Source organism: Caloenas nicobarica, chromosome 2 (assembly GCF_036013445.1).
Source record: "Caloenas nicobarica isolate bCalNic1 chromosome 2, bCalNic1.hap1, whole genome shotgun sequence".
In the NCBI taxonomy this organism is placed as follows: domain Eukaryota; kingdom Metazoa; phylum Chordata; class Aves; order Columbiformes; family Columbidae; genus Caloenas; species Caloenas nicobarica.
In genome coordinates, this window is record NC_088246.1 from 1,568,179 (window position 1) to 1,593,079 (window position 24,901).

A 24,901-nucleotide genomic window follows, 5' to 3' on the forward strand; every position below is an offset into this window, starting at 1 on the left:
GTGAGGGTATCAGACATTTAGCAAAACCACTTAAAATCAGCACCCGTAGGTAATTTGCACTTAGGAATCCAAAAGTAATCCGCTGAAGAGATTGTTGACCTGCTGCTTTTTGATTTAAATATTTTCTGAATTCTGCATAAATTCCAAAGGGCTGGAAAAGTGCTACTAAAACACCACTATTTAAAAATAAAGGCAAAAGGAGGGTGACTTGGATGAAGTCAGTTTGACCGCCCTAGGTGTGAAGCAGAATGGTGAGAAAGCCTCATTTGCAATGCTTTTAATGAGGAGCAAGAAAAAGCGAGTGTCATTTTTGTCACGTAAATTTGATTTATTGAAAGGTTGGTATCGCACAACGTGCTGCTTAAAAAATTACAGCTCTGAACTGGGTAACTGGTAACTTAGTAGCTGTCAACGAGGAATCGTCATCTGGCAGAAATGTTGCGTTTTGGGGCCTCTACACCCAATTATTTCCGTTAGTCATTTGGAGGCATCTTAAAAAGTCAGCGATGGGGTGGGAATAGGGGAAAAAAAAGCCACGTTAATCTGGTGGTTTATCAAAAAGACTTGAGAAGTGTCCTCGATTGTAGCGAGAAGTGTTTGCTCTCTAAACTTATCGGGTACAAAATAACTGGAAATAAGCCTTAAATCTTTGAACGTGATGAGGAGGGAGCTGCTTCCCTTGTTATTTCAGTGGAAGGCACCAAATCGCTGGGCAGCAAGAAGAAAGAAGATCATTATAATGTGCAGAAGCCCTGGAGAAAGCTGAATATTCTTCCAAATGTTGCGTTCCCCGCAGCAGATGCTTCTTGCGGGTCGCCAAGACCTGCTCCGCACGCAGGGAAGCGTGTGATGGGTCGGAGAGTTTGCTTTACCGCAGGTAAATTCCTTTGTAATTTAATATACAAAGTTCGTGTTCCACCACCGCGTTCCTCTCTGCTGATTTTCCAGGTTTACTTCCCGCTTGGTGATACCACCCGCCTCAAGACTGGAAAGGGGGTAGAACACGAAAATGGGTGTTTTCCCCAAAATGCTGGAGGAGCCTGATATTTCGCAATGGGAGATCAGTAAAATCCTGTTGTCCTTTAACAGGCAAATAAAGCTTCTGCCTGGCAGGACCGTGGGTTGTGGAAGGAGATGGACTCGTCTCCCCGGTAATGACCCAGAAGTTGTTGTCTTCTCTGCCCTCCTGCTCCGTGTAAATCCTCAACCATGCTTACAAAGGGTTTTTTTACAAAATTGTCACCGTCCATTTCTCAATATTGAACTGTCGGATGTTCTCCCTGCCTGTTGCTGGCTAGGAGGAGAGCAAACTATTTATGCAATTAATTTACGCTATTAATGCTGAGCAGAGAATCATAGAATGGTTTGGGTTGGAAGGGCCCTTCGCAGCTCCCCCAGTGCCCCCCCTGCCATGAGCAGGGACATCTGCACCAGCTCGGGGATGGGAGGACAGGCTGAGAGAGTTGGGGGGTTCAGCTGGAGAAGAGAAGCTCCGGGGAGACCTTATTGCTTTTCCAGACTTAAAAGGGGCCGAGAAGAAAGATGGGGCCAGACTTTTGAGCAGGGCCTGTTGCGATAGGACAAGGGGTGATGGTTTTAAACTAAAGGAGGGAGATTCAGGGCGGACATGAGGAAGGAATTGTTGGCCCTGAGGGTGGTGAGAGCCTGGCCCAGGTTGGCCAGAGAGGTGGTGGCTGAACCATCCCTGGAGACATCCCAGGCCAGGCTGGACGGGGCTCTGAGCAACCTGAGCTGGTGCAGATGTCCCTGCTCGTGGCAGGGGGGCACTGGGGGGCTGGGAAGGGCCCTCCAACACAAAATACTCTGTGATTTTATGATCTGCCGCCTCTCTGGGCAACCCGGGCGAGTATTTTAACATCGTTTTCACACGTCCCATTACGTCATTTACATTCCAGGTTTGCAGGACGCGGCTTCTGAACCTTTCAGACATCATCTGGAGCACAAGCTATTTGCTTATTTCACGTAAAGCTTGTTATAGGCCTTGCAGGGAGGTGGCTGACACCCTTCTTTGAACAACCTGATGCAAATCTTCCCAGATTTATGCCTTGAACAAGCAGTGGATTCGATTCTTGTCATCTCAGACCTCTCTGTGAAGAGCAGGAGGCCGCGGAGCACAAGTCTTTGTGTAGGCAACTACAAGCCAAGGGTTGCGATGTCTGTGTATTAAAACAAGTAGGAGGCTACAAGCGAGGAAGCTTTTCCATGTTGGGAGCTTCTCTTTGGAGTGTCTCCTTCCAGAGACCGAAGGATGGGAATGACTTTTGCAGGCAGCTGATGAACGGTCTTATAGACTCGTGTGCGTCTCCAACTTTATGTCTTACAGCGAATAATAAACACCTCGCCAAGGGGTGCCTTGAAAAGAGGAATCACTCGAGTGAAAGTGGAACGGCAAAAAGGTTATTTTCGGCTCGCTTTGTGGCGTTAAAGTTTGAAATGAAGTTGAACCGAAAAATAGTGAGAGTTGAATTGTTGCTGCTGTGCACCTGTGGGATGTGACCACCAGCGAGCGAAGGGAAACACATCGAAACACTTGAAGGATGAGCTGGTAATTAGGGCAAGTGCTGTTTTGGGGAGGAATATTAATACTTCCTGTGTTAGGAAACAAAAGATTGTGACACAGTTGTTAAACAGAAATACTCAGGATGTTGAAGGGACCGATCTCAAGACAGAAATTCAGAATGCAATAGAGAACCTCAAGACGTCGTTGCTGTGTCAAAGCCCTGCGGGATAGGATAAATCCAGAGAGAGACGGGGCAGCGCTAAAACACGGAGCTGTAAGATAAGTTGCATGTTCGAGAGGCCGTCTCCGTATCAATTAACGATCGTGGTAACGGGATCTGCCGTTCGACAACCGTTCTCTCCCGAGGGGCACAGGGTCCTCCCCGCAGCTCCGTATCTCGCCCGGGGTTTCAGGTTCTGCACCGGCAGGAGTGGCTGGAGAGGGACGTTCCTCCACCTCCCTGCCCAGGAAGATGTTGGTCACAAACCCCCATCGCTTCTCTTTGCAAGGGCACTTGGTCACCCGCTTCTGCGCTGAGCAAAATGTCAAGGGAACTTTATTCCCCCCCTTTTTGTCTACTTATTAATGGCTCTCAACACCACTGTCTCTGTTCTGCTCAGGTATTCCCCGCAGAATTTGGCTGTTTTATTTCAGAGTAATGTGAATTTTGAATATAATTTTAGGATATGCACCTGGAGAGCGCAGGGGATGCAGGTGAAGCTTGCGGAGATGGGGTTCTCAGGGACATGGGTCAGTGACAGTGTTAACGGTTGGACTCAATGATTTGAGGGTCTTTTCCAACCAAAATGATCCTATAATGCTAAAATTTCTCTATCGCTACCCAAAGTGACGGGCATTGCCAACCCATGGGCTGTGTCTCTGCTCACGGAGGAGAAATAATCGAAGGGGAAATAAAGATCAAGCCGCTGCGAGCACCGAATGGGTCCTTTCCATCTCCTGCTGTTGTGCACAGTCTCTAAGGCTGCAAACACCTTAATCGCTTCTTTCTGGTGGAGTAATTGAAAGTTCAGCTTTCTTACACAGCAGGAAACCCCAGAATTTTGGGTGAGGAAGCGTGGAGAGCAGAGGAGGGATCTTCTCCGCCGTGCCCCCCGTTCACTGCTCCAGCCTAAAACCACCCAGAAACGCTTCAAATTGGCCGCAATTTATATTTTTATGTGTCATTTGGAAACCCGTGACACTCCCTCCAGCAGAATCTAGAGTAAAGCCGCTGTTATCTTATAATTCTGCCTTTTTTCAGCTTGCGTGAAGCGAAGCGGCACAGGAAGCCCTGGCGGTAAGCGGTGGGTAGGGAGCGTGTGAGGGGGAAGGCAGCACAGCCTGGCTGGAAATAACAATAAAAAACCTCAGCAACGGGAAGAGGAGCAGCGATCCTCTGCCACGTCCGTCAAATTTTGCTTTAGGAACCCCGTTATTTTTCTGGAGAGCTGGTGACGAGCAGCCTCTTCGCAGAGGTTTGTGGCCTCGTCGGCTTTGTCGCCTCCACCCCGCAGCCGGGGGTTTTCATCGCTCTGCTCACGAAACCAAAATCTTATTTACGGGCTGTTATTTTTGCAAACTGGGAACCAGCCTTAATATTTTTTTTTGCTGGGACTGGGGAAGGGGAAAGCCCGATTTTAGAAATCCGTTTCAGACCTCGGTGTTCACTCACCGCCTGGTGGATCCTGATTAGCAGCGGATGACGGCAGGGGGTGTAATTTAAAGGACATTTTTGTCAGTGATGAACAGGCTGGAAATGGTGACAATCCTCATTATGCTGTTTTATTTTCTGCTGAAGTACAGGAGAATCGTAGAATCACAGAATAATTTCAGTTGGAAGTGACCCTCAGGATCATCGAGTCCAACCGTAACCTGACCATAACCTAATCTTCTATGACAGGGTGACCCAACTAGTAGATGAGGGAAAGGCTGTGGATGTTGTGCACTTAGACTTCAGTAAAGCCTTTAACACCATATCCCACAACGTCCTCCTGGAGAAGCTGCAGCTCATGGCCTGGATGGTGTATCTGCGATGGATAAAGAACCGGCTGGAGGGCCGGGCCCAAAGAGTTGTGGTGAACGGGGACAAATCCAGTCACGAGTGGTGTCCCCAGGGCTCAGTGCTGGGGCCAGTTCTGTTTAGTCTCTTTATCAATGGTCTGGATGAGGGGGTTGAGTGCACCCTCAGATGACACCAAATGGGGTGGGAGTGTTGATGTGCTGGAGGGTGGGTTGGTCATACAGAGGGGTCTTGCCCGGCTGGATTGATGGCTGAGCCCAGTTGTCCGAGGTTCACCAGGCCAAGCGCCGGGTCCTGCACTTGGGTCACAACAACCCCATGGACACTCCAGGCTGGGGAAGAGCGGCTGGAAAAGGACCTGGGGGTGTTGGTGACAGCGGCTGAACGTGAGCCAGCGTGTGCCCAGGTGGCCAAGAGGCCAAAAAGGCCACCAGTGTCCTGGCTTGTGACAGGAATAGTGTGGCCAGCAGGCCCAGGGCAGTGATTATGCCACTGTACTGGGCCCTGGGGAGGCCAAACCTCGAATCCTGGGGGCAGTTTTGGGCCCCTCACACCAAGAAAGGCCTTGAGGTGCTGGAGCGAGGTGAGAGAAGGGAACGGAGCTGGGGAAGGGGCTGGAGCACAAGTGTGATGGGAGCGGCTGAGGGAGCTGGGGGTTCAGCTGGAGAACAGGAGCTGAGGGGAGACCTTCTGATCTCTGACCTGCCTGAAAGGAGCTTGGAGCACAGGGGGTGAGGGACCATATCTCATTTTTTTCGAGCTCAGGACATCCCCCGGGAGACTCCCGCACCCATTCTGATGTTGTCCAAGGTCATCGTGCTGCTCCGCACCATCCAAAAGCTGCGACGAGAAGAGCTGTAGCAGAGAAATAAATCCCTGGTTGAAGGCGCTACGGGACTTGTCGCCTAAAGTTGTATTTGCTGGTGGTGCGCGTGGTTTTTCGAGGAATATCAGCATGTGGGTAGTGAACCGCTCTGTGCTGGCTTCTCCATGTACACAGGAAAACATTTGGGTGGTAATGGGGGAAAAAGTTGGAATTGGGGGTGTTAGGCAAGGTCGAGAGGAGCGGTGGGCTTTGAATATGAAATTATTTCAGCGTACGGGACGAAGAAAAATTTGCAGCTCTGCAAAGAGGGAAAAACAACCGTGGCTTGATGTCAATATTTTTGCTAAATATCTCTTTTTAGGATTTCTGAACCTGTTTATAACCCTCCTGCATAAAATTCTAGCAAGAATGAGGGGGATGTGGGCTCTACGAGCTTAAAGTATGAAGAGGTTAAAGGAATGAGAAGAGATTTAAGAGTGCAAGAAGGTGCTTCCCACAATTTTAAATAATGTGAAGGGTGTTGCAATGTGACGTAGCACGAAGGTCACCCCAGGTTACACAGACAAGCTCACAGTCTTTATTGAACAAAAAATAAAAAATGCCTGTGCAAGTATCGCAAGGTCTTAAAAATAAATACCGGGAGAAGACCCTCAAAATACGGACTAAAAAATAAAACTGCAAACAGGGAGTTGAAACTGGACTAAGTATCGTTTTTAGGAATGATTTTCTTTCTAAATATATATATATTTTTAATGATATTTTTCTTTTTCTAAAAAGACGGGACCGTTTTTCTTGCCCTTTGCTCAGGAGCTGAACCTGAACAACTCCGGTCGCGGATGAGCCCGAACCAGAACTGGCTCGTCTCCCTGTTTGCACGTAATCTAATTTTTAACCCAGGTCGCAGAGTAGAGTTTTAAAGTTTGTATAGTCGAGATGCACATGATAAGTAAGCTGTTGAGCTAGGGAAACCTGTCTGGCCCTTTCAGAGGTTGGGAATAATTTAGTTGGTAAATAATTTTGAAGCTAATTAGATGTTTGAACTCTCCGGCGAAGCTTTTAACAGAGCAAGTGACTAACCGAAGTAATTTCTGATCGGGAAGTGATGTTGGTCATGTTCTGGTTATAACCGATTTTTCCTTGTGATCTTCCCAAGAGAGATATAAACCTATTCCAGGGTTAAAAAGACGACTTTGAACAGACTGACCTAGAGGGTTTAATCTCTTTGAAATGGGAAGAATGGGCTGATAACCTATGTGGTGCAATGAAAAAATAGTTATTGGAAATAGTTTATGTGGTCTCCGAGCTGTTCTTGTGGAAAGGTAGATGAATTCTGGCACAACAGCCCCCGTGCATTTGTGGGAGTGAGAATTGTAGCCAGATATTACACATAAAGTGTATTTATTATCAGGTGACTTGGGTAATAATCCTGGAATTGGCCACGCTCAAGGAAATAAAGACTTAACCTGCTGTCTGCTGGAGCTGCCCTATTTTGCTTTTCATTTGGAGGATGAGGAGGGAGTTTAATTAGAAAAGCAACAGCTTGTGGCGAAGTTCGGACTAGGTGATCTTTGGAGGTCCCTTCCAATCCCTAACATTCTGTGATTCTGTGATCGCGTCTGCTATAAGAATATACTCTTATTTTATAATAAGGGTAGATTTGGATACTTTGTTCAGCGGTTGAATGCAATTAGTTAATCAGTATAAAAACCAAACCAACCCCTTTACAGCTCGTTATTGTGAACGCTCAATACCTGCGCCTGGCTGGATAATAAATGTAATTGGTAACTCGACTATTAAGCTGTTGGTGCCGATGTCTGGACGATGCAAAATGGGCCTCTTCACAACACCATGACACCCTGGTCAAGAGAAATTCAGTTTATGTTCCTGCATGGTGTTTCTGGAGCTGAAATGAGACCTTTTCGTTGTGCTGGCCGCGGTTCGATTTCTACAGGCTTGTTTCACAACCTGTTAAAACGCCCGAAATCGCTACTTAGGAGAAAATAAAGGGACCTGTGCGACGGTTTTTAAGCTCTGGTATTGATTGCAACTCGCCGTTTGCTCTCAGGATTGATGCCGTTACCAGTAATAACAGTTAATATCGGTGCACAAGCAGAATCCTAAAGGGAGGAAAAAGGCAAACGGGCTTAATTTAAAGGTGTCGTCATTTAAAAATGATTTCAAACCGTATGTTGCTGTTTGTCCTGTGCCCTCGGAGAGGGTTTCTGGGGTCATTTCCAATGCCTGACAGGTGAAATTCTCCTTCTTTCAGAATAAGGACAGCGGTGAACGCGAGAACAAGCGGCTCAAAGAAGATGACGAGGAGGAGACCGTCAAGCACAAGTAATTATTTATTTATTCCCACTTGCCTCTCGTGTGTGTGTGTGTGTATTGTTCAGGCGCTGCTCTCCTGTTTGCTAATTACGATCTTTCCTTGCCCTCTACCATGCAACTTGTGTTTTTTGTTATTTTAGTGTGAATTTGATCTCGTGGCGTAAATGATCTGAGAGGGGGGAACAAAAGGGAGAAGCCTGAGGCTGATTTTCTGGGGCCACCGACGGGAAATTGGTGCCACCAGGAGCATTTATCCTCCTTCGCTTTATCCTCCTTTGAATTCAACAGCCTTTGCTGCATCTCCTTCCCCTGCACGTGTGTCATTTTAAGTGCAGATTGTTATTTTTTTCTTTTTTTTCCGTGCACGTGGCTGTTTAACCGCGACACACCGCTGTTCGCTCTTGTCGCCGGAAAATATGAGCGCAGATCTAACCGAGGCGAGAGTGTCACTCCCGGCAGGACCAGCCGACTCTGCGCTCGGTTTCCTGCCGGTAAAAACGCCATCAGGTCTCCTTTGGTGACGACAGGGGGTAAAATTGGGTTTGAAGATGCGGGACGTGACCTTTTCTCATGGCTTTACTGGCTAGAAAGCTCCTCTGTGGGAGGCGTGCGTCAGAGATGCTGCTGCAAACGAGCACGTGTGATCTGCTGAGACAGCGGAGCAAAACCCTCGCTGCTTCTCGGGATTAACTCCCGGCAGAAAATTCAGCCATTCTTTCGAACGTGCCGCCTGGATTTGAGGCCGAAAGCGGCTTTTGAGAACTGCCGCCGAGGCTGAATTGTCTTTGTAGGCGCTGTGGTTGGGTTTCGTGCTGGAAAAGGCACCGAGGTGTGGGGTGAAAGCTGAAACAGGAGCTCGAGATCTTGGAAATGGGGATGCATAATGAATAAACAGCTCTTGCTTTCCAGCCTTGCCACTCGATACTCGATAAGGGGTGATGGTTTCGAGCTAAAGGAGGGGAGGTTTAGATTATTGATAGATATAAGGAAGAAGTTTTGGACGCTGGGGGTGGCCTGGCCTGGGATGTCTCCAGGAATGGGAGGACAGGCTGAAGAGTTGGGGTGTTCAGCTGGAGAAGAGAAGCTCCGGGGAGACCTCAGTGCGGCCTTTCCGTGCTTAAAAGGGGCTGATAAGAAAGATGGGGACAGACTTTTGAGCAGGGCCTGTTGCGAAAGGACAAGGGGTGATGATTTTAAACTAAAGAGGGGAGATTTAGACTAGATATAAGAAGGAACTGTTGGCCCTGAGGGTGGTGAGAGCCTGGCCCAGGTTGGCCAGAGAGGTGGTGGCTGAACCATCCCTGGAGACATCCCAGGCCAGGCTGGACGGGGCTCTGAGCAACCTGAGCTGGTGCAGATGTCCCTGCTCGTGGCAGGGGTGGGATCTAAGTGATCTTTAAGGTCCCTTCAACCCAAAATATTGTGTTATTCTATGATTCTCATACGCTGTGTGGCGAGGTGACGCACCGTAACGAGGAGCATCACTTTACCGCAGCGATGTACTCCTGTTCCCAAACTGGAATTCTGAATGGATCCACTAAACCCCTGAAAAAAAATCCCTTTTTTTCCTACCCTGGCTGTCTTTCAGACTGGGTTTGCTGCTCTTGAACCGCTGCCGAGTGGCTGGGACCGTATGGGAGGTGACGCGGTTTCACACCGAGGCTTTATCGTCACTGCCGTCAAGTTGGCAAATCACTTTTTCCATGAGCCGCTTGTTCATCTTGTGGCAGGTTCAGCAAAAAAACCCCTTTTCCTTGCCTGTGGGTGATGCCCCTGAAACTTCACCGAGGTTTATATGTCGAGAGCAAAGGTGTTGAGTAGGAACCCCCGTCCCCTGCAAGATCTAATGATGCATTAAACTCCCTGCAAATGTAGGCACACACTCCTGAAATACCTGGTGATACCTTTTGCAACTTTTGGGGCAAAAAAATTGCTTTCCAGATCGATTTTCCTGCAGGTTTCTGTAGCTCTTTGTCTATCCAGCCACAGTGTGTTTTATCGCGATCCAAACGTGACTTTGCAAGGCAAATTAAACCAAGATCCGCTCTGCGGGCAACGTTTGAATCACAAATTTGCCTGAGATGATTCTTACCTTTTGCTTTACTTGTTGAATATCTCTTTTTTTATTTCTGTTGCTGTGGTTTTTTTGCTGTGTGTTTTTCGAAGTGTGTTTTTAACAAGATCTAAAGGGTGGTGAGCTGATAACTTGGTTTTGGTTTAGATTTTTATTTCCCAACAGCATAGCTGAGCTTTCTCCACCCTTTGAAAAAGGGAACTGCTGGGCACTAATGCCCTGGTGGCAAAAGGTAAACTGAGATAATTTACCCTGAATTTGGGAAGCGAGGGCTCCTGGTGATTGAAATCCGCCTTCCCTGCAAACCTCACCCCAAACGAGCGTCTCGGTGGCTGTGCTGCTTTCTCGAGCTGAAAACCACCACAAACGCAACGCGAGGAGGGGAAATCTGATGGTTCAATAAATAATCCCGTGGCCTGAACGCAGGTTTTAGGTGCAGTGACGGCCCCAAAAAGCCAACGGCAGCCTCCTCCAGCCCTGCAGCTGCACCTCCTGCCCCAGAATATCCTACATATTCTGTAGGAAGGATAGAAGCACCGGGTGCTGCCTTCACGAATATTTTCTTGCTGCCTATGTGACGACACGCTTTTTGGCAGCTTCCTGTTGGTTTTTTTTTCTGAGCGACACAAATCTCCCCACCCCCCTTTTATTTATTTATTTTTTTTTTTTTAAATTTTTTGTTCCTTGTTTTTTATCAAGCAACCACAGCAGGAACAAGTGCTGACGAAGCCCTCTGTGAAAACCCTGAGACACTTGCAGCAATTTCAGCTCCGGCTGTCTCTGATCTGAGCTCCCAGGGGAGTTTAGATCTGTAATTGCAAAGAGTTGGGCTTATTTGATTTTATTTTTAACCACTTACGCTTAGTCCGCTGACCAGGAAAACACCTCCTGGTGCAGCCTTTGCAAGGAACAGGGTGTGGGTGGACTTTGGCCTTTCCGCCTGGTTCCTGGGGGGAAAAACAGTCGGTTTTGGGGCTCGGGGATCTGTAAGGTGCTGCCTAAAGCTGGGCCTAGCTTGAGACTGGCTTCGCCACCCCAAAGGGAGCCAGAGAGGTGTCAAGATTTAAATTTGGGCTGCGGTTCTGCAAGCAGAGCTCATCAAGGATGTTAAAAGTGTAAATAAAAATCCAAGGTAGGGCTTGAAGAGGGAGTGGGGAGGAAAAAAAAAGCTTTGACTGAACTAGAAATGAAACTTTAGCGAGCTGCTGTTAATCAGCTGCCGGTGTTTTGACACTTAGTCATCCTTTAAAATTACAGTTCCGTGCCGCGCAGAGATGAATTTCGGGGAGGAGCTGGGGGAGGCAGGGATTGGGAAACGAAGGATGTGACGGGACCGGGCAAAACCGCTTTTTATTTTTTAATCTCTGCACAAAAACACGCAGCGGCAAAGGGTCTGCTTGGCGTTGGCTTTAGCTTGGCAGGACGGCCGGGGCAGGAGCGAGGGCGAGCGCTGTGCCGACGTGCTGCCGTAGCTCCTGGGGCGTGGAGACCTCCAGGAAGAGTTCAAAAACAATAAAAAGAATTAAAAAAAAAAAAAAAGGAAAGGTAACCAAATGTGGGAGACGGCAGCATGAGCGCGTGGGCTGAGCTGGGTACGCGCGATGTGTTTCATCGATGTCTGCGTGGACGGTTTGACCTGTTACTGCTGGTGGCTTGTCCTGATGGACACTGGAGTCAGGGTCCGTCAGGACCCCACATGTCCAGGGGACACAACGAGCGCGTCCCCTCTGTTCGGGGACAGCAAGGGGGGCGGGCAGGGGCAGGGCTGTAACATCCCACTTGTGCTGGGCCTTGGAGGAGGGAAAACAGGGGTTTAGATGGGTGAATCATAGAATTATAGAATCATTTTGGTTGGAAAAGCCCCTCGAGATCATTGAGTCCAAGCGTTCCCCCACTCCTGGCACTGCCCCATGTCCTGAGAACCTCATGTCCGTCTGTCCAACCCCTCCAGGGATGGTGACTCCAGCACTGCCCTGGGCAGCCTGTTCCAATGCCCGACAGCCCTTTGGGGAAGAAATTGTTCCCCAGCTCCAACCTCAACCTCCCCTGGCGCAACCTGAGGCCGTTTCTTTGTGTCCCTGTCTCCCCTCAGCTCCTGTTCTCCAGCTGAACCCCCAGCTCCCTCAGCCGCTCCCATCACACTTGTGCTCCAGCCCCTTCCCCAGCTCCGTTCCCTTCTCTCAACTCGCTCCAGCACCTCAAGGCCTTTCTTGGTGTGAGGGGCCCAAAACTGACCCCTCTGGTTCATGCTGTGCCCATCTCACGCTGGAGGAGACACCTGGGAGATGATCTCCTTTCACAGGGAAGCCCCCCTGGAGCTCCAGCTGTTCCAAAGCCCGGCTGCACGCTCCTGTCGATGTGTTCAGCGGGTACCTGGTGACCTGTCTTCCCGGCTGTAACCAAACCGCGGCGTTTTGGGTGTTGATTTTTGGGTTCTGGACCTCCATCTGACCTGCCAGTGGGAGAGCTCTTGGTGTGGTGTGGGGGGTCAAGGCCGCACGTCACCCTGAGCTTTCCTGGAGCTTTGTTCACAGACCTCGTGCTGAGACAGTGCATCTGAACCTGGTTCTTGAAGCGCAGAGCTGCAGCAAGTCCTGCTCGGCGCTGCTTTGAGGCCACCTAAGAAGATTTTGAGGTCCTGTGGCCATCCACATGCTACCCAGGTACCTTCAGGGCCTCTTTTTGGCTTGAGACTCAAGGGTGGCAGATTGTTTCTGACCCACCACCAGCTGCAGAAACTGGAGAAACTCTATGGGCAAAGCGTTTTCTTTCACCAGCACGTGGAGGAGCATAAGGTCGGGGTTTGCACATCACTGCCTGGGTCCCGCGCTGCAGATCGAGCGTGGGTTTCGTCCCGGTTGTATTTACTGATGGTGAAGTTGCTTGTGTCTTCTTGGAAAGCGCTCAGGTGCCCTGTAAAGCGATGTGGGAGGTTGGACGGCCTGGTGGAACCTGCCGGTGTTTGAAGACCACCTCTTGCAGCTCTCCTCCTGTAACACCTGGGGATACGTCTCCCTCCATCTCTGCTCCCAGAAGAAGCATGTCCTGAGAAACCAGCTGCCTCGGCAAGTTTTGGGGGCTCACGGTGTTAATTGGGGTGGTTTTTGGCATTCATCGAGTGCCTTTTGGCAGCTGCTCGTGGAGGAGGACGTGCTCCGACTCGCTCCGCTGTTTGAGCAGGAGCTGCCCCAGAGGTTACTCCTCACAGGGTGGGTGCTGGTGGGTCTCTGCCTCTGCTTGTTGCTCATTGCTTTTCTGCCTTGGGTGAGGAATCCAGGAACGATGACGACAAGTTCGCCCTCTTGATCAAACAACAGTGCCGGACCTCTGCGTTAGAGACATCTCTTTCCCGCTGCAAGAGCAGGTGTGAGGAGAACATTGACTAACCTGGTACGTGACGTGAGTCATGGAATCACAGAATCGTTTTGGTTGGAAGAGACCCTCAAGATCATGGAGTCCAACCATAACCTATCCCAGCACTGCCCCGTGTCCCTGAGAACCTCATCTCCATCCGTCCAACCCCTCCAGGGATGGTGACTCCAGCACGGCCCTGGGCAGCCTGTTCCAATGCCCCACAGCCCTTTGGGGAAGAAATTGTTCCCCAGCTCCAACCTCAACCTCCCCTGGCGCAACTTGAGGCCGTTTCTTTGTGTCCCTGTCTCCCCTCAGCTCCTGTTCTCCAGGCTGAACCCCCAGCTCCCTCAGCCGCTCCCATCACACTTGTGCTCCAGCCCCTCACCAGCTCCGTTCCCTTCTCTCAACTCGCTCCAGCACCTCAAGGCCTTTCTTGGCGTGAGGGGCCCAAAACTGCCCCCAGGATTCGCGGTTTGGCCTCCCCAGTGCCCAGCACAGGACGGTCACTGCCCTGGGCCTGGTGGCCACACCAGTGCTGGTACCAGCCAGGATGCTGGTGGCCTCTTGGCCACCTGGGCACATGGTGGCTCATGTTCAGCTGCTGTCACCAACACTCCAAAAGTGGGAAGAGCAATTTGTTGATTCTTAAGTCAGAGCAGCTGCAGATCATCTTGGTTGCTGGAAAGGTCATTTGCGCAATGAAGCAGCTTGGACATGTGGAGATGTGTGGACCTTGCTGTAGAGAATCCTCCAGGGAAGCTGCAGCAGGAGGTGATGCACCCAGATGGCAAAACTGTCTGCAAGGGGACAAGCTGGGTAGGAAAGTGAAGTGCAAAAAAAAAAAAAAAACAAACCGGGAGGTTGTGAAATCAAGTCTGTACCAGAATTGGTGGGTCTTGTAGAGCAAATCTTGTGGTGCCCTGGGAGGATGAGGGTTTGCTCAGCACTCATGGGTGATCACCCAGCACCCTGAGAAGTGCAGCGGGCCGGTGGGGATTGACCGAGGGGAGCAAAGAGGGGACAAGAGTCCAAGCCTGAAATCGCTGCCCAGGTGCTCTTAATCTGGTTCAGAATCCGAAGGAAGAAGAGGAAGTTTGTCAGCTGGTTAAACTCACTGTACGGTGGATTTTCCTTTGCAAAAAAAAATGAGGGGACCTGTAGCAAAAGCTTGAAAATGATTTCTGCTGTGTGGTTTGCGATTGGAAACAGAAAAGGGAAGAGGCACTTTGAGGACAAGCGTTTGCTGCTGCTGAAGAGCATCTGAGTGGTGTCCCAGGGGACATCGTCACCACATGGCCCCACAGATACCCCGGTGTCCTTATTCAGCAGCTTGGCCAGAACCCAGCATGTTTTCCTTCCAATTCGGGCCCAAAACCTCCTGGATCGATGCTGGAATCTCCTTCTTTGCTGTCCTTGGTTGTCTGGCTGCCTCCAAACCTTGTTGCCGTAACGGGGAACATGATGGAGCAGAGGAGGTTCCACCAAACCACCACCCTTTTGAGGATTTGTGACCTCCCTCGTATCTTCTGTAGCAGTAATTTCTTTACACGTTTGAGTGTGGCTTCACAGGACCACCACAGAAGGAGAATTTTTGGAGATGCAGAGAAATAAAATGCAATTCTTGCGCTGGTTCCTCTTGAAAGGGCAATGTGGAAGTGGTTGCCCCAGGACATTTGGTTTCAAAGAAGTTGGGGTGGCTATTGCAAAAATAGAAGGCTCTGAAAAAGGAGGGCTTTGGAAGGTCAAAGGGCAGCGAATAATTCAAACTAGCTGGTATTTCTCCAGGGCTTTGGAAAAGAAATTGCCTGAAATGGCCGAGATAGGCTTGAAAACACCCGGGGGAGGTTGAGGGTAGAGGCAGGTCACAGAATCACCGATGGTTGGGTTGCAGGACCTCTGCAGATCCCCCAGCCCACCTGCTAACGCTTCCAAAGGATGGAAAAGCTCTATCGATGCTATTCAAAAATCACCATCTGGGATCTGGGTGTTTGAAACCACTCTGTTTTGGTGATGGCAGCAGAGGAAGCATCTTTTTTATTATTATTTTTCTAGCTTCATCAAGTGTCTCGAGCTGACGCCGAGGAGCACTGGAGACATTTAAGCGGAGTGATGTGAAGGACATCGGGAGGTGAAGAAACGCCCTGTGATCCTGGGCAGGGCCTGCAAACACCACTGGCCTCCTGCCTTCTCCTGCCGAGGTCCGTTTGCCTTTTCCACCTCCAGAAACACTAAGAAAACTCTCACCAGCCTTCCTGGGCCTTTAGCCTTGTCCTCAGAGAGGTAAAAATAGGAGGGTGCTCATGAAGCAGTCGATGCAGCTCCAGGCGACTGTTTAATGACAGTAACTACAGGAGCAGGGACGCCGTGACGTCTGAAGAAATCGCTTTTTCGGGGTTTCTTGGCAAATCCATTCCCTGTTCTCCTGACACAAGGGCATCAGGATGTGGTTGCTCCACCAAAAGGCTTAGAAAGATCCATTCATCTATTGAAGGAACGTTTTTTGCTCCACAAAGCCCTCGGGGCTGGAGGAATAAAGCAGAAAACCAACCTTGCCGACAGCTCGGAGTGTCCTGTTTTGCATCGAGATAACTCTTTGCATTCTGCGCATTCCCTGCGTGCCGTTCCCAACCCGCCTGCCCCAAAGAAAAGCTGACATTTCTCCTTCCCCAGCGAGGAAAGTGGATTTTTCCTGAGCGGAAAGCGGATTTTGAGGCATTCCTGACTCAAAATGGGGAACCTGCCACCCCTGAAAGGCTTTTAGGAGATGCTGGGAGGGTCTGTCCATCGCTTCCCTCTGTAATTGCTGCAACCACCCAAATCCTCGCGCGGTCCGGGGAGCTTCCAGCACAGATCGGTACCCAGTGCTGGTTGTGAGGCCGGAGCCCCCTCCATCCCAAGCAATCCTGGCTGGTTTGGGCCGAAAAGGGCTGGGAAACACTGCACAAGGTGCTCCAGGAGCAGAACTTCTGGGTTGTGCACATCCGTCATTTATACGGAGATGCTGATGCTGCGCTCCCTGACCTGGCTCCTCTGTGCCCCTTTGGCCACGGAGCCTGTTGTCACCTCTGCTTTTCTGTTTGTTGGTTTCTTTTTGTGGGAAGTCCGATAATTCGTCACTTGTGAGGTGCACCCGGCTGCCTCTGGAATGCAGCACTAGAGGAACTGCCGGCACCTGAACTTTGCTTAACCCACTTCTGTGGAAGACCAGTAACTTCTTTTAAATGCGTATATTCTTAACCCTTGCCTGCCTGTGAGTTAGAATCACAGAATATTTTGGGTTGGAGGCACCTTCCCAGCTCCCCCAGTGCCCCCCCTGCCATGAGCAGGGACATGTGCACCAGCTCAGGTTGCTCAGAGCCCCGTCCAGCCTGGCCTGGGATGTCTCCAGGGATGGTTCATCCACCACCTCTCTGGCCAACCTGGGCCAGGCTCTCACCACCCTCAGGGCCAACAATTTCCCCCTCATGTCTGGCCTGAATCTCCCTCCTTTAGTTTAAAACCATCACCCCTTGTCCTATCACAACAGGCCCCGCTCAAAAGTCTGTCCCCATCTTTCTTCTCGGCCCCTTTTAAGTCTGGAAAGGCCGCACTAAGGTCTCCCCAGAGCTTCTCTTCTCCGGCTGAACACCCCAGCTCTCCCAGCCTGTCCTCCCAGCAGAGCTGTTCCAGCCTCGGGTCATTTCTGGGGCTCCTCTGGCCCCTCTCCAGCAGCTCCACGTGTGTCCTGTGCTGGGGACCCAGAGCTGGATGCAGGACTCAGAATTACTTGGGGTAGCACCGCTCTGCTGCTTGTCTCTCTGTCTTTACAGATATATTTGTGCACAGAAGAAGGAGACAAGTCTTCTGCTCCTGGGGAGCATGGAACTGCTGGGATTTGTGCGTGACAAAATCCCCAAGCACCGAGAATTACCAGAGGCAGGTGCAAGAGCTGCTCTCACCTTGCACCGTTAATTAAAGGGATCGATTTTTGTTTGTTTTCTGTGCATGGGTTTAATAAGGATCTGAAAGCACTGGCGACAGGCGCCGGGGGATCGTGTTCTCTTTGCCCCCACACGTTGGCTCTTTCCCCTTCTGCCAGACCCACCGCTCGCCCTGTTTGCGGCAGAACCTGCCAGGTTGTGCCCTGTGGTTTTATATTTTTAACCTTGCGGATAAACCTCCGGCGACCATGAGCAGCGCCGGACTGCGAGGCTTTTGTTTGCAAGCCCAGACGGGGCTTCTCTGGGCGGGAAGAGTGTTGGGGAGCGATTTAAACTCCGATTCCTCTTCCTTGTGTGTTCTGCAGGCAGCAGCTCCCATTGCGCATGCAAAATGATGATTTTAAAACATTGCTCGTCAAGATGTAATGGTAACATCTTGCTGAATGGAAAGAAACAGCTTGTTTGGCTTGGCGCTCTCTTGTTTTAGGTGATCTGACCCTAAGGAGCCTGCGTTGGGTTCCCTTCGAGCTGCAGGTAAATCCTTCTAAACGTCAGGTGAGGAGACCAGGAAGCCTGGGAGATATTGGACGTCTGCATTCTGCAAACTTTGTTGGATAAATCCTGTCCTGCCCGTGTGAGCCAGCCTGTGGCCAGATATCCGACATCGCAGCTGATGTTCTGTTACCTCCTGGATTAATTAGTTGCTTCTTTTCCTCCCCTGGCCTCCCAGGTTAGGAACGAAATCCTGCTAAGCGGAGATTGTCCGTAAAATCACGGAATAACGGCGAATTTTGTGCGCCTGGAGATGGCATCTCCTTCTATACCAAAATTATCGCATGTTTCTCCAAGATCAGCCTTCCTGAAAAGAATGGCCTTTCTGGGGTGACCAATACAGGTGAATTCAACAAATCTCTCCTCCCAGGGTATAATAAATGTACATAAAACCATGCACAACAACTTGTTTTCATCGGCAGAAGCTGCTCTTGTCCTGGGGGAGGTATTGCAGCTACAGGCTCATCCTTCCCGTGTTTCTTTTAAGCTTCTTTGTCCCAGCGCTGGGGACGTTGTTCCCTTTCCACGGTGTTGCGCCCATGTAAGGGCTCAGGGGACCTGGGTTTGATGACATGAGAAACACCTGCAAAGTCTCTTTAATCCACCTGGGCTCTGCTTTCCAGGCTGCTGGTCGCATTTATCTGAGTCAGGTCTCGCTGAGCTCCGCCTACGAGCTCCCACCACCTCGGTGGCAGCTGCCGTGGTGCGGGTCGGACTCTTTGAAAATAAATTCAGCTGCCGAAGAGGGGATGGTGTGGGAAGGATAAAACCTTCCCGCTGCGCTCCAGGCATCTCCCAGGTTGGGGTGTTTTTGTGCTCCCCAGATAAATGTGGCCGTCTGAGCACTGACCTTCCCCTTCTCACCTCTCCTGGGTGCTTCTTTGCCTTTTCTTTTACTTCTCTTGGCTGTAACCCCCTGGGACAGGCTGTATCTCCCTTGCTTCTTCATCTGCAAAGCCTTGCAGGGCGGTAGCCCCATGTGGCAGCTTTCTGCTGGGAGGAAAAATGGAAATATTCACCCGTATTTTCCTGCCCTCTCCTGTGTTTGCAGGGCTCGCCCTCCTCCTCCTCTGAAAGCTTTGCTGACAGCCGGGGCAGGAGCATCGCTGAGCAGCGAGTGCCTCAGTTTCTATTTAAACTGATTAAACCCATCGACAAGCGTTAAATGAGTTCAATCTACTTGATTTGCCCCATGTGCTAATGGTGTATAGATCTGCGGAGAGCATTGTAGGAATGTGTGAGCAGCCGGAGGTGGGACGAGGTCTGATTTTTGGAAATGCCCTTGCCTGAAGCTTTCAGGGTTTGACCTGGGTGAGGAATCAGCCTGGAGGTGGCTGAGATTGAAGTTGTCTAATGGTTGTCCCTTCGAGGCCAAGATTATTCAGGAGAGGTGTAAAAAGAGCCTTGGAAAGGGGGAGGATTAGCATCTGAGTATCGGGAGAGGGCTGCCTGCTGAGCCCTGAGCTCTCCTGGAAGGAGGTGACGGGATGGGTGAAGTTCTGGGTGTTGTCTGGGTGTCACCGTCCCTGTCACTGCCAGCGCCACCACCCATTTATTTGCTCAGAAACCTGAATTTCCTCCAATTATTTGCACCACACAGCTGCTGAGCTGCACCTCTGTTCGTAGCACTGCCAGAAGCGTCTCTGGCTAACCGCCTTGTACCCTAAACCATTTTTTTCCCCCTGTCCTTCCCATGTACCCTTCTGGGGTCATATTTTTGTGATTGTGGATCTTGTCTGGTGTTTCCATCCCAAGTCTATTCCTGGGTTGAGACCTAAAAGGGAGCAGAGCTGAAGTTCAGAGCTTTGCAAAGCTGGTGAGAGCCTGTCCCAGGTTGGCCAGAGAGGTGGTGGCTGAACCATCCCTGGAGACATCCCAGGCCAGGCTGGACGGGGCTCTGAGCAACCTGAGCTGGTGCAGATGTCCCTGCTCATGGCAGGGGGGGCACTGGGGGAGCTGGGGATGTCCCTTCCCACCCAGACTGTTCTATGAAGGCTTGCCAAGACATCACCTCTATCCTGCCGAGCTCCTGGTTGACCCCGTGTTCTCTGACTTTTCCGACAGCTGATGCAGACGTGCATCTTGCTAACGAGAACCCATGGACGTGTCTCACTGCTCTGTGCTCTTTCCTTTTCTCTCCAGGGAGCTTAAACTGCGAAACTATGAGCCCGAAGATGAAGAGCTGAAGAAGAGGAAGATGCCCAAGGCCAAGCCGGTCTCAGGTGGGTGCGAGGGGGAGCGTGGGAGGTGAAGCGAGAGGGCGTGAAAGCAGAAGCGTTGCCAGTGGTGATGCTGGTGCTTGTGGTGAGGCCTCTGCTGCTTTGTCCTGTTCTGGAGGATTGCAGGCAAGGCAGGTCACAGAATCACCGATGGCTGGGGTTGCAGGACCTCTGCAGATCCCCCAGCCCCCCTGCTCACGCAGGGTCCCCAGAGCAGATCACACAGGTCGGTCCAGGCGGGTTTGAATGTCTCAGAGAAGGAGACTCCGCACGGACTCTGGGCAGCCTGGGCCAGGCTCTGGCACCTCCCAGCAAAGAAGTTTCTCCTCGTGTTCAGATGGACCCTCCTGTGTTTCAGTCTGTGCCCGCTGCCCCTCACCCTGGCGTTGGGCACCACTGAACAGAGTCTGGTCCATCCTCTGACACCCACCCTGAGATATTGAGCCCATTGATCAGATCCCTCTGAGCTGCTCTTCTCCAGCTGAACAGCCCCAGCTCTCTCAGTGTCTCCTCATCACAAAGATGCTCCAGGCCCCTCAGCATCTTTGTGTCCCTCCCTGGACTCTCTCCAGTAATTCCTTGTCCTTCATAAACTGGGGAGCCCAGAACTGGACCCAGAACTGCAGATGTGGCCTCAGCAGGGCAAAGTAGAGGGGGAAGATGAACCTCCCTTGACCTGCTGCTCACACTCTTCTTAATACACCCCAGGTCCCATTGGCCTCTTGGCCACAAGGGCACATTGGTGGCTCATGGTCGCCCTGTTGTCGACCAGAACTCCCAGCTCCTTCTCTGCAGAGCTGCTCTCCAGCAGATCCGCCCCAAGAGCCCTTTGCAGGGGTTCACTGGGTGCTGCGATGAGCTTCTCCCCACCAGCACGTCCCATTCCCTCCCCAGTGGTGTGCTCGGAGAGAATGAGGCAGCACTTGTGGTTGTGAGGACAAATAAAAATAGTGTGGGAATCTGCACCAAGCCAGCATGCTGCAAAAGGGATGGGTTGTCCCTTTTCTTTCCAAAAATCAGGTAGCTTGGAAACCTCTGTGTTCCTGCTCGCCACAACCCAAGGTGGAAAAGCCACTGGAATGTACAGGGTCTTTCAAAAAGGTGGATCCAGTTTCCTAGAATCATAGAATCCTTTTGGTTGGAAAAGCCCCTCAAGGTCATGGAGTCCAACCATAACCCAGCCCTGGCACTGCCCCATGTCCTGAGAACCTCATCTCCGTCTGTCCAACCCCTCCAGGGATGGTGACTCCAGCACTGCCCTGGGCAGCCTGTTCCAACGCCCCACAGCCCTTTGGGGAAGAAATTGTTCCCCAGCTCCAACCTCAACCTCCCCTGGCGAAACTCGAGGCCGTTTCTTTGTGTCCCTGTCTCCCCTCAGCTCCTGTTCTCCAGCTGAACCCCCAGCTCCCTCAGCCGCTCCCATCACACTTGCGCTCCAGCCCCTCACCAGCTCCGTTCCCTTCCCTTTCAAAGCAGTATATCATATTTCACGATGCCAACATGTTACAATTACACAAAAACCTTACAAACGCTTTAACGAGCTTTCAAATTTTAGTAACCTTTTTATAAATCCTCTGCAGCCTTTGACGTACCCTCAACGAGAAAAAGTCGCAGGGTGTCATTTCAAATCAGCTCCGTCTTTTTGAAACACCCCCTATTTCAGCAGCAGCGTGAGGGTGGGAGGTAGGAGATGAGCGTCCGCAGCCCCGGAGGGTGCTGGTGTGCCCCAGCAGCTGTACTGGGAGCACTGGGGCTCTCCTGCTGTTGCTGGGTGAACGTGACGCTCGTGGCTTCCATTGCTTCATCGTCCTCTCTCGCCCCGGGGCACTTCACACCCTGCGTTGCACAAGCTGGGTGTGTGTTTGACCACCCCGAGTCCAGCCCCAAACCAAAGCGTTGATACTCGGAAGAGCCGAGCTCTCTCTGGAGGATTCTCAAGCAGATTCAGGCTGTTTTTTTGTTTGAGTTACCTTTAAACAAATATTAGTCATGAGTCTAGGGCGTTCGGTCTGTTATTTCCTAGCGCTGAACCTCCCCGCAGCTCTTGAGAAGGAAGCGAAGGGTAGAAGTTTCCTTGATCTTGAAATATTTGAGTCTTCCTGGAATAGATCTCTTTAAAAACGCCCTAAATAAAAGGGCTGCCTTGGGGAGCACGGCAGAGACCTGGTCGGTAGGAATGCTGACACTGCGCTTTCCTTTATCCTTTTGTAAAAGTGTCAAACTTCCCCTGACTCTTCCCCGGCGTGTGGTTTGGAATTGAGAACAGCGATTTTTGACTGTTTCCAGCAAAACCTGCGCTCGCTGCCAGCCCTTCATTTGGAGCTGCGGCGCCCGTCCCCTGCGGTTCCCCGTGTCCCGAGGAACCAGCGTGTCCTCGGGGACCTCGTGCTGGGGATGGAGGAGCTGGGACTCGTATAAAATTTGCCTTGGGCATATTCTGGAGCAGGATTCACCCCTCAGGGATGTTCTCCCTGGTGCCCGCACCCCCTCCTTGCACAGACGCCCGAGTTGAAGGATAAAAAGCTGTTTTTCCACCTGTGCTTTGCCCATTATCCCCCAAATCTGCAGACTTTACGTCAGCTCTGGGCTGGAGCTTGATTTCTCCGAGATATCTCAGGCAGTGGCCTCGTAAATGAGACTTGATGAGTCAAATTCCAGCTGAAACAGCCGCTGAGCAGCTGATCCCTGCAGGTCTTGCGAAAAGAGGACTTGGACCCAGCAGAATGTTGCTGCTATTTGTGGTGTTAAATTCTTGTTGGGTTTGCATCATTTTCAGATGATTTTCAGGAGTCTCTGAAAGGGTTTGGGTGGTGGAGGGACGTTTCTGCCCCCATGTACTTGTATGTACTTTAAAGTGAAGATGTTCAAATAGGCTTTTATAAAAGCTTTTGAGAACCAAGCCCAGCGCTCGGGTGGGTTTCCCTGTGCCTCGTCCCCTCGCTATCTTGCACTGATGCTGGTCCTGTTCCCCCATCTAGTGGAAGACAAGGTGAAGGACCAGCTGGAGGCCGCCAAGCCGGAGCCCATCATCGACGAGGTGGTACGTATCTTCAGAGCCGCTCCACTGTGATCTCTCCGCCTCCGGGCTTGAACCTCACCTGGGTGTCTCCTGTTTCCCCCCAGGACCTGGCCAACCTGGCGCCCAGGAAGCCGGACTGGTGAGTGCCCACAGATCTCCTGGGAAAGGGCCGTCGGTGTCACCGGTGGGTTCCCGTCACCTCCAGGTTGGGTTAAAAGTGCTAGAAATGGGAAACCCAGCCCTGCTGTTGAGGAAGACGCAAGACACGGTGTCTTCCCTTTTCCTGCTTACACCCAGTGACTCCGCCGCTCCCTTTGGGGTGTTTGTCACCATGGTGGCCTCAGTGACAAGGGGTGCTCTGGACATTGGGTTGGACCATGAGCTGCTGCAGTGGCAGACACACAATCTGCTCCGTGGCATTTACGGGAGAGAAGGAGTTTCTCTTCCACGGGGAAAGGTGTGACGTGGTCCCTGCCTGGGGCGAGGGTTTGTTCTGACGTTGTCACTCTCCCCTCCAGGGATCTGAAGCGAGACGTAGCCAAGAAACTGGAGAAGCTGGAGAAGAGGACGCAGAGAGCCATCGCTGAACTGATACGTGCGTCACGGTGCCGCGGCGGTCACCGGTTGTTCCAGAGGGATTACACGATCCTTACTGGGAGCTCGGGGCCTTGCTGTTGGGCCAGGGAGGGACTGGTAGAATGACAGAATATTTTGGTTGGGAAGGGACGTTCCCAGCTCCCCCAGTGCCCCCCCTGCCATGAGCAGGGACATCTGCACCAGCTCAGGTTGCTCAGAGCCCCGTCCAGCCTGGCCTGGGATGTCTCCAGGGATGGTTCATCCACCACCTCTCTGGCCAACCTGGGCCGGGCTCTCACCACCCTCAGGGGCAACAATTCCTTCCTCATGTCCCGCCTAAATCTCCCTCTAGTTTAAAACCATCACCCCTTGTCCTATCGCAACAGGCCCTGCTCAAGTCTGTCCCCAGAGGGGACGCTGGTTTGGGATGGTTTGGGGTTCTCTGCCGTGTGGGTTCCCTGATATCTCTAAGCCGCTGCTGTTTCTCTCTCACAGGAGAGCGGTTGAAGGGGCAGGACGAGGAGCTGGCGTCTGCTGTCGTGTCAGCAAAGCAGGAGGGAAGCGACTCCGACTGAGCAGATCCACCCCGCACCCTCGGGCTCTGCGGATCAGCCCTCCATCCCATTTCTCTGGGTGGAGGCACCTCATTGGAACACGCTGCTCCCCAATGCTTTGCCAGGAGCCCACAAATCCCACCCAGCCTGAAGGAGGGGGACAGATCCAAGGAGCCGTGCCGTCGTCCCTCTGACCGTTCCTCCGTTGGGAAACACTTCACATGTGGCTTTTGGGGACCACGTGGGGCTGGTGGGAGCAGGACAAACGCCCACATCACCTTGAACCTCGGCTGCCAGGACTTGGAGCAAGGACGGTGAAAGGGCTGGTGCAACAAGAGGTAAATTCAGTCTTAACTCCCCTCTCACTTGATGGGTGAGCAAGAAGATGCCCAGACAGCCAAGAGCAGCCCTTGGAGAGGCACCACCATTTCCCAGGGGTCTGACGCTCCTGTCCCTGCGCTGAGATCCCCTTTTCACGCTGCTCCTTTCTGCAGAGTTGCTGGTGTAGCTGCCACGCGGGGAACAACGAGGCGTCTTGCTCTGGAGAGCTGGCTGTGAGTACTTGGGAACATCCATGGCCCAGCTGAGGTTAATGTGGGGTTTGTTCTGTTCCGTGAAGTTTTCCTGACCCTCCTGGCTGTGCAGCATATACCACTCCTCTGTGTGTTTTATAATTGATAAAGTTTGTTGTTAACAGATCTTTTCGTAATAAAACCATCCCGCAGTGGAAGAAGTTGTCACTTTTTCTGCAGAGGGCTGGGTGGAGGCAGCTGATTTCATCTCCCTTTTGTCTGCGGGGACTCCAGACCCCTGTTTGCTGGTCCCTGTCCCCTTCCTTTCCCCAGAACGGGGAGCAACAGGCTTCAGTTTGTGTAAGTTTGAGGTGGCCAAGCTGTAGCTACAGCAGTTTGAGCACAACTCCTGGGGCTGATGCC

The 24,901-nt window shown here is 51.5% G+C and overlaps 1 protein-coding gene across 1 annotated transcript in view; it reads left to right on the forward strand.

Annotated features, from left to right (window-relative positions):
• CCDC12 (coiled-coil domain containing 12) overlaps positions 1-24,649 on the forward strand; it is a 44,877-nt gene extending 20,228 nt beyond the window's left edge. The window contains exons 2-7 of the mRNA XM_065627371.1: positions 7,637-7,707; positions 19,741-19,820; positions 22,796-22,857; positions 22,941-22,975; positions 23,355-23,431; positions 23,908-24,649. Coding sequence (XP_065483443.1) covers positions 7,637-7,707; positions 19,741-19,820; positions 22,796-22,857; positions 22,941-22,975; positions 23,355-23,431; positions 23,908-23,987 — 405 coding nt within the window. The 3' untranslated portion in view covers positions 23,988-24,649. The remainder of the gene's footprint in view (positions 1-7,636; positions 7,708-19,740; positions 19,821-22,795; positions 22,858-22,940; positions 22,976-23,354; positions 23,432-23,907) is intronic.
• Positions 24,650-24,901: the final 252 nt, after the last annotated feature.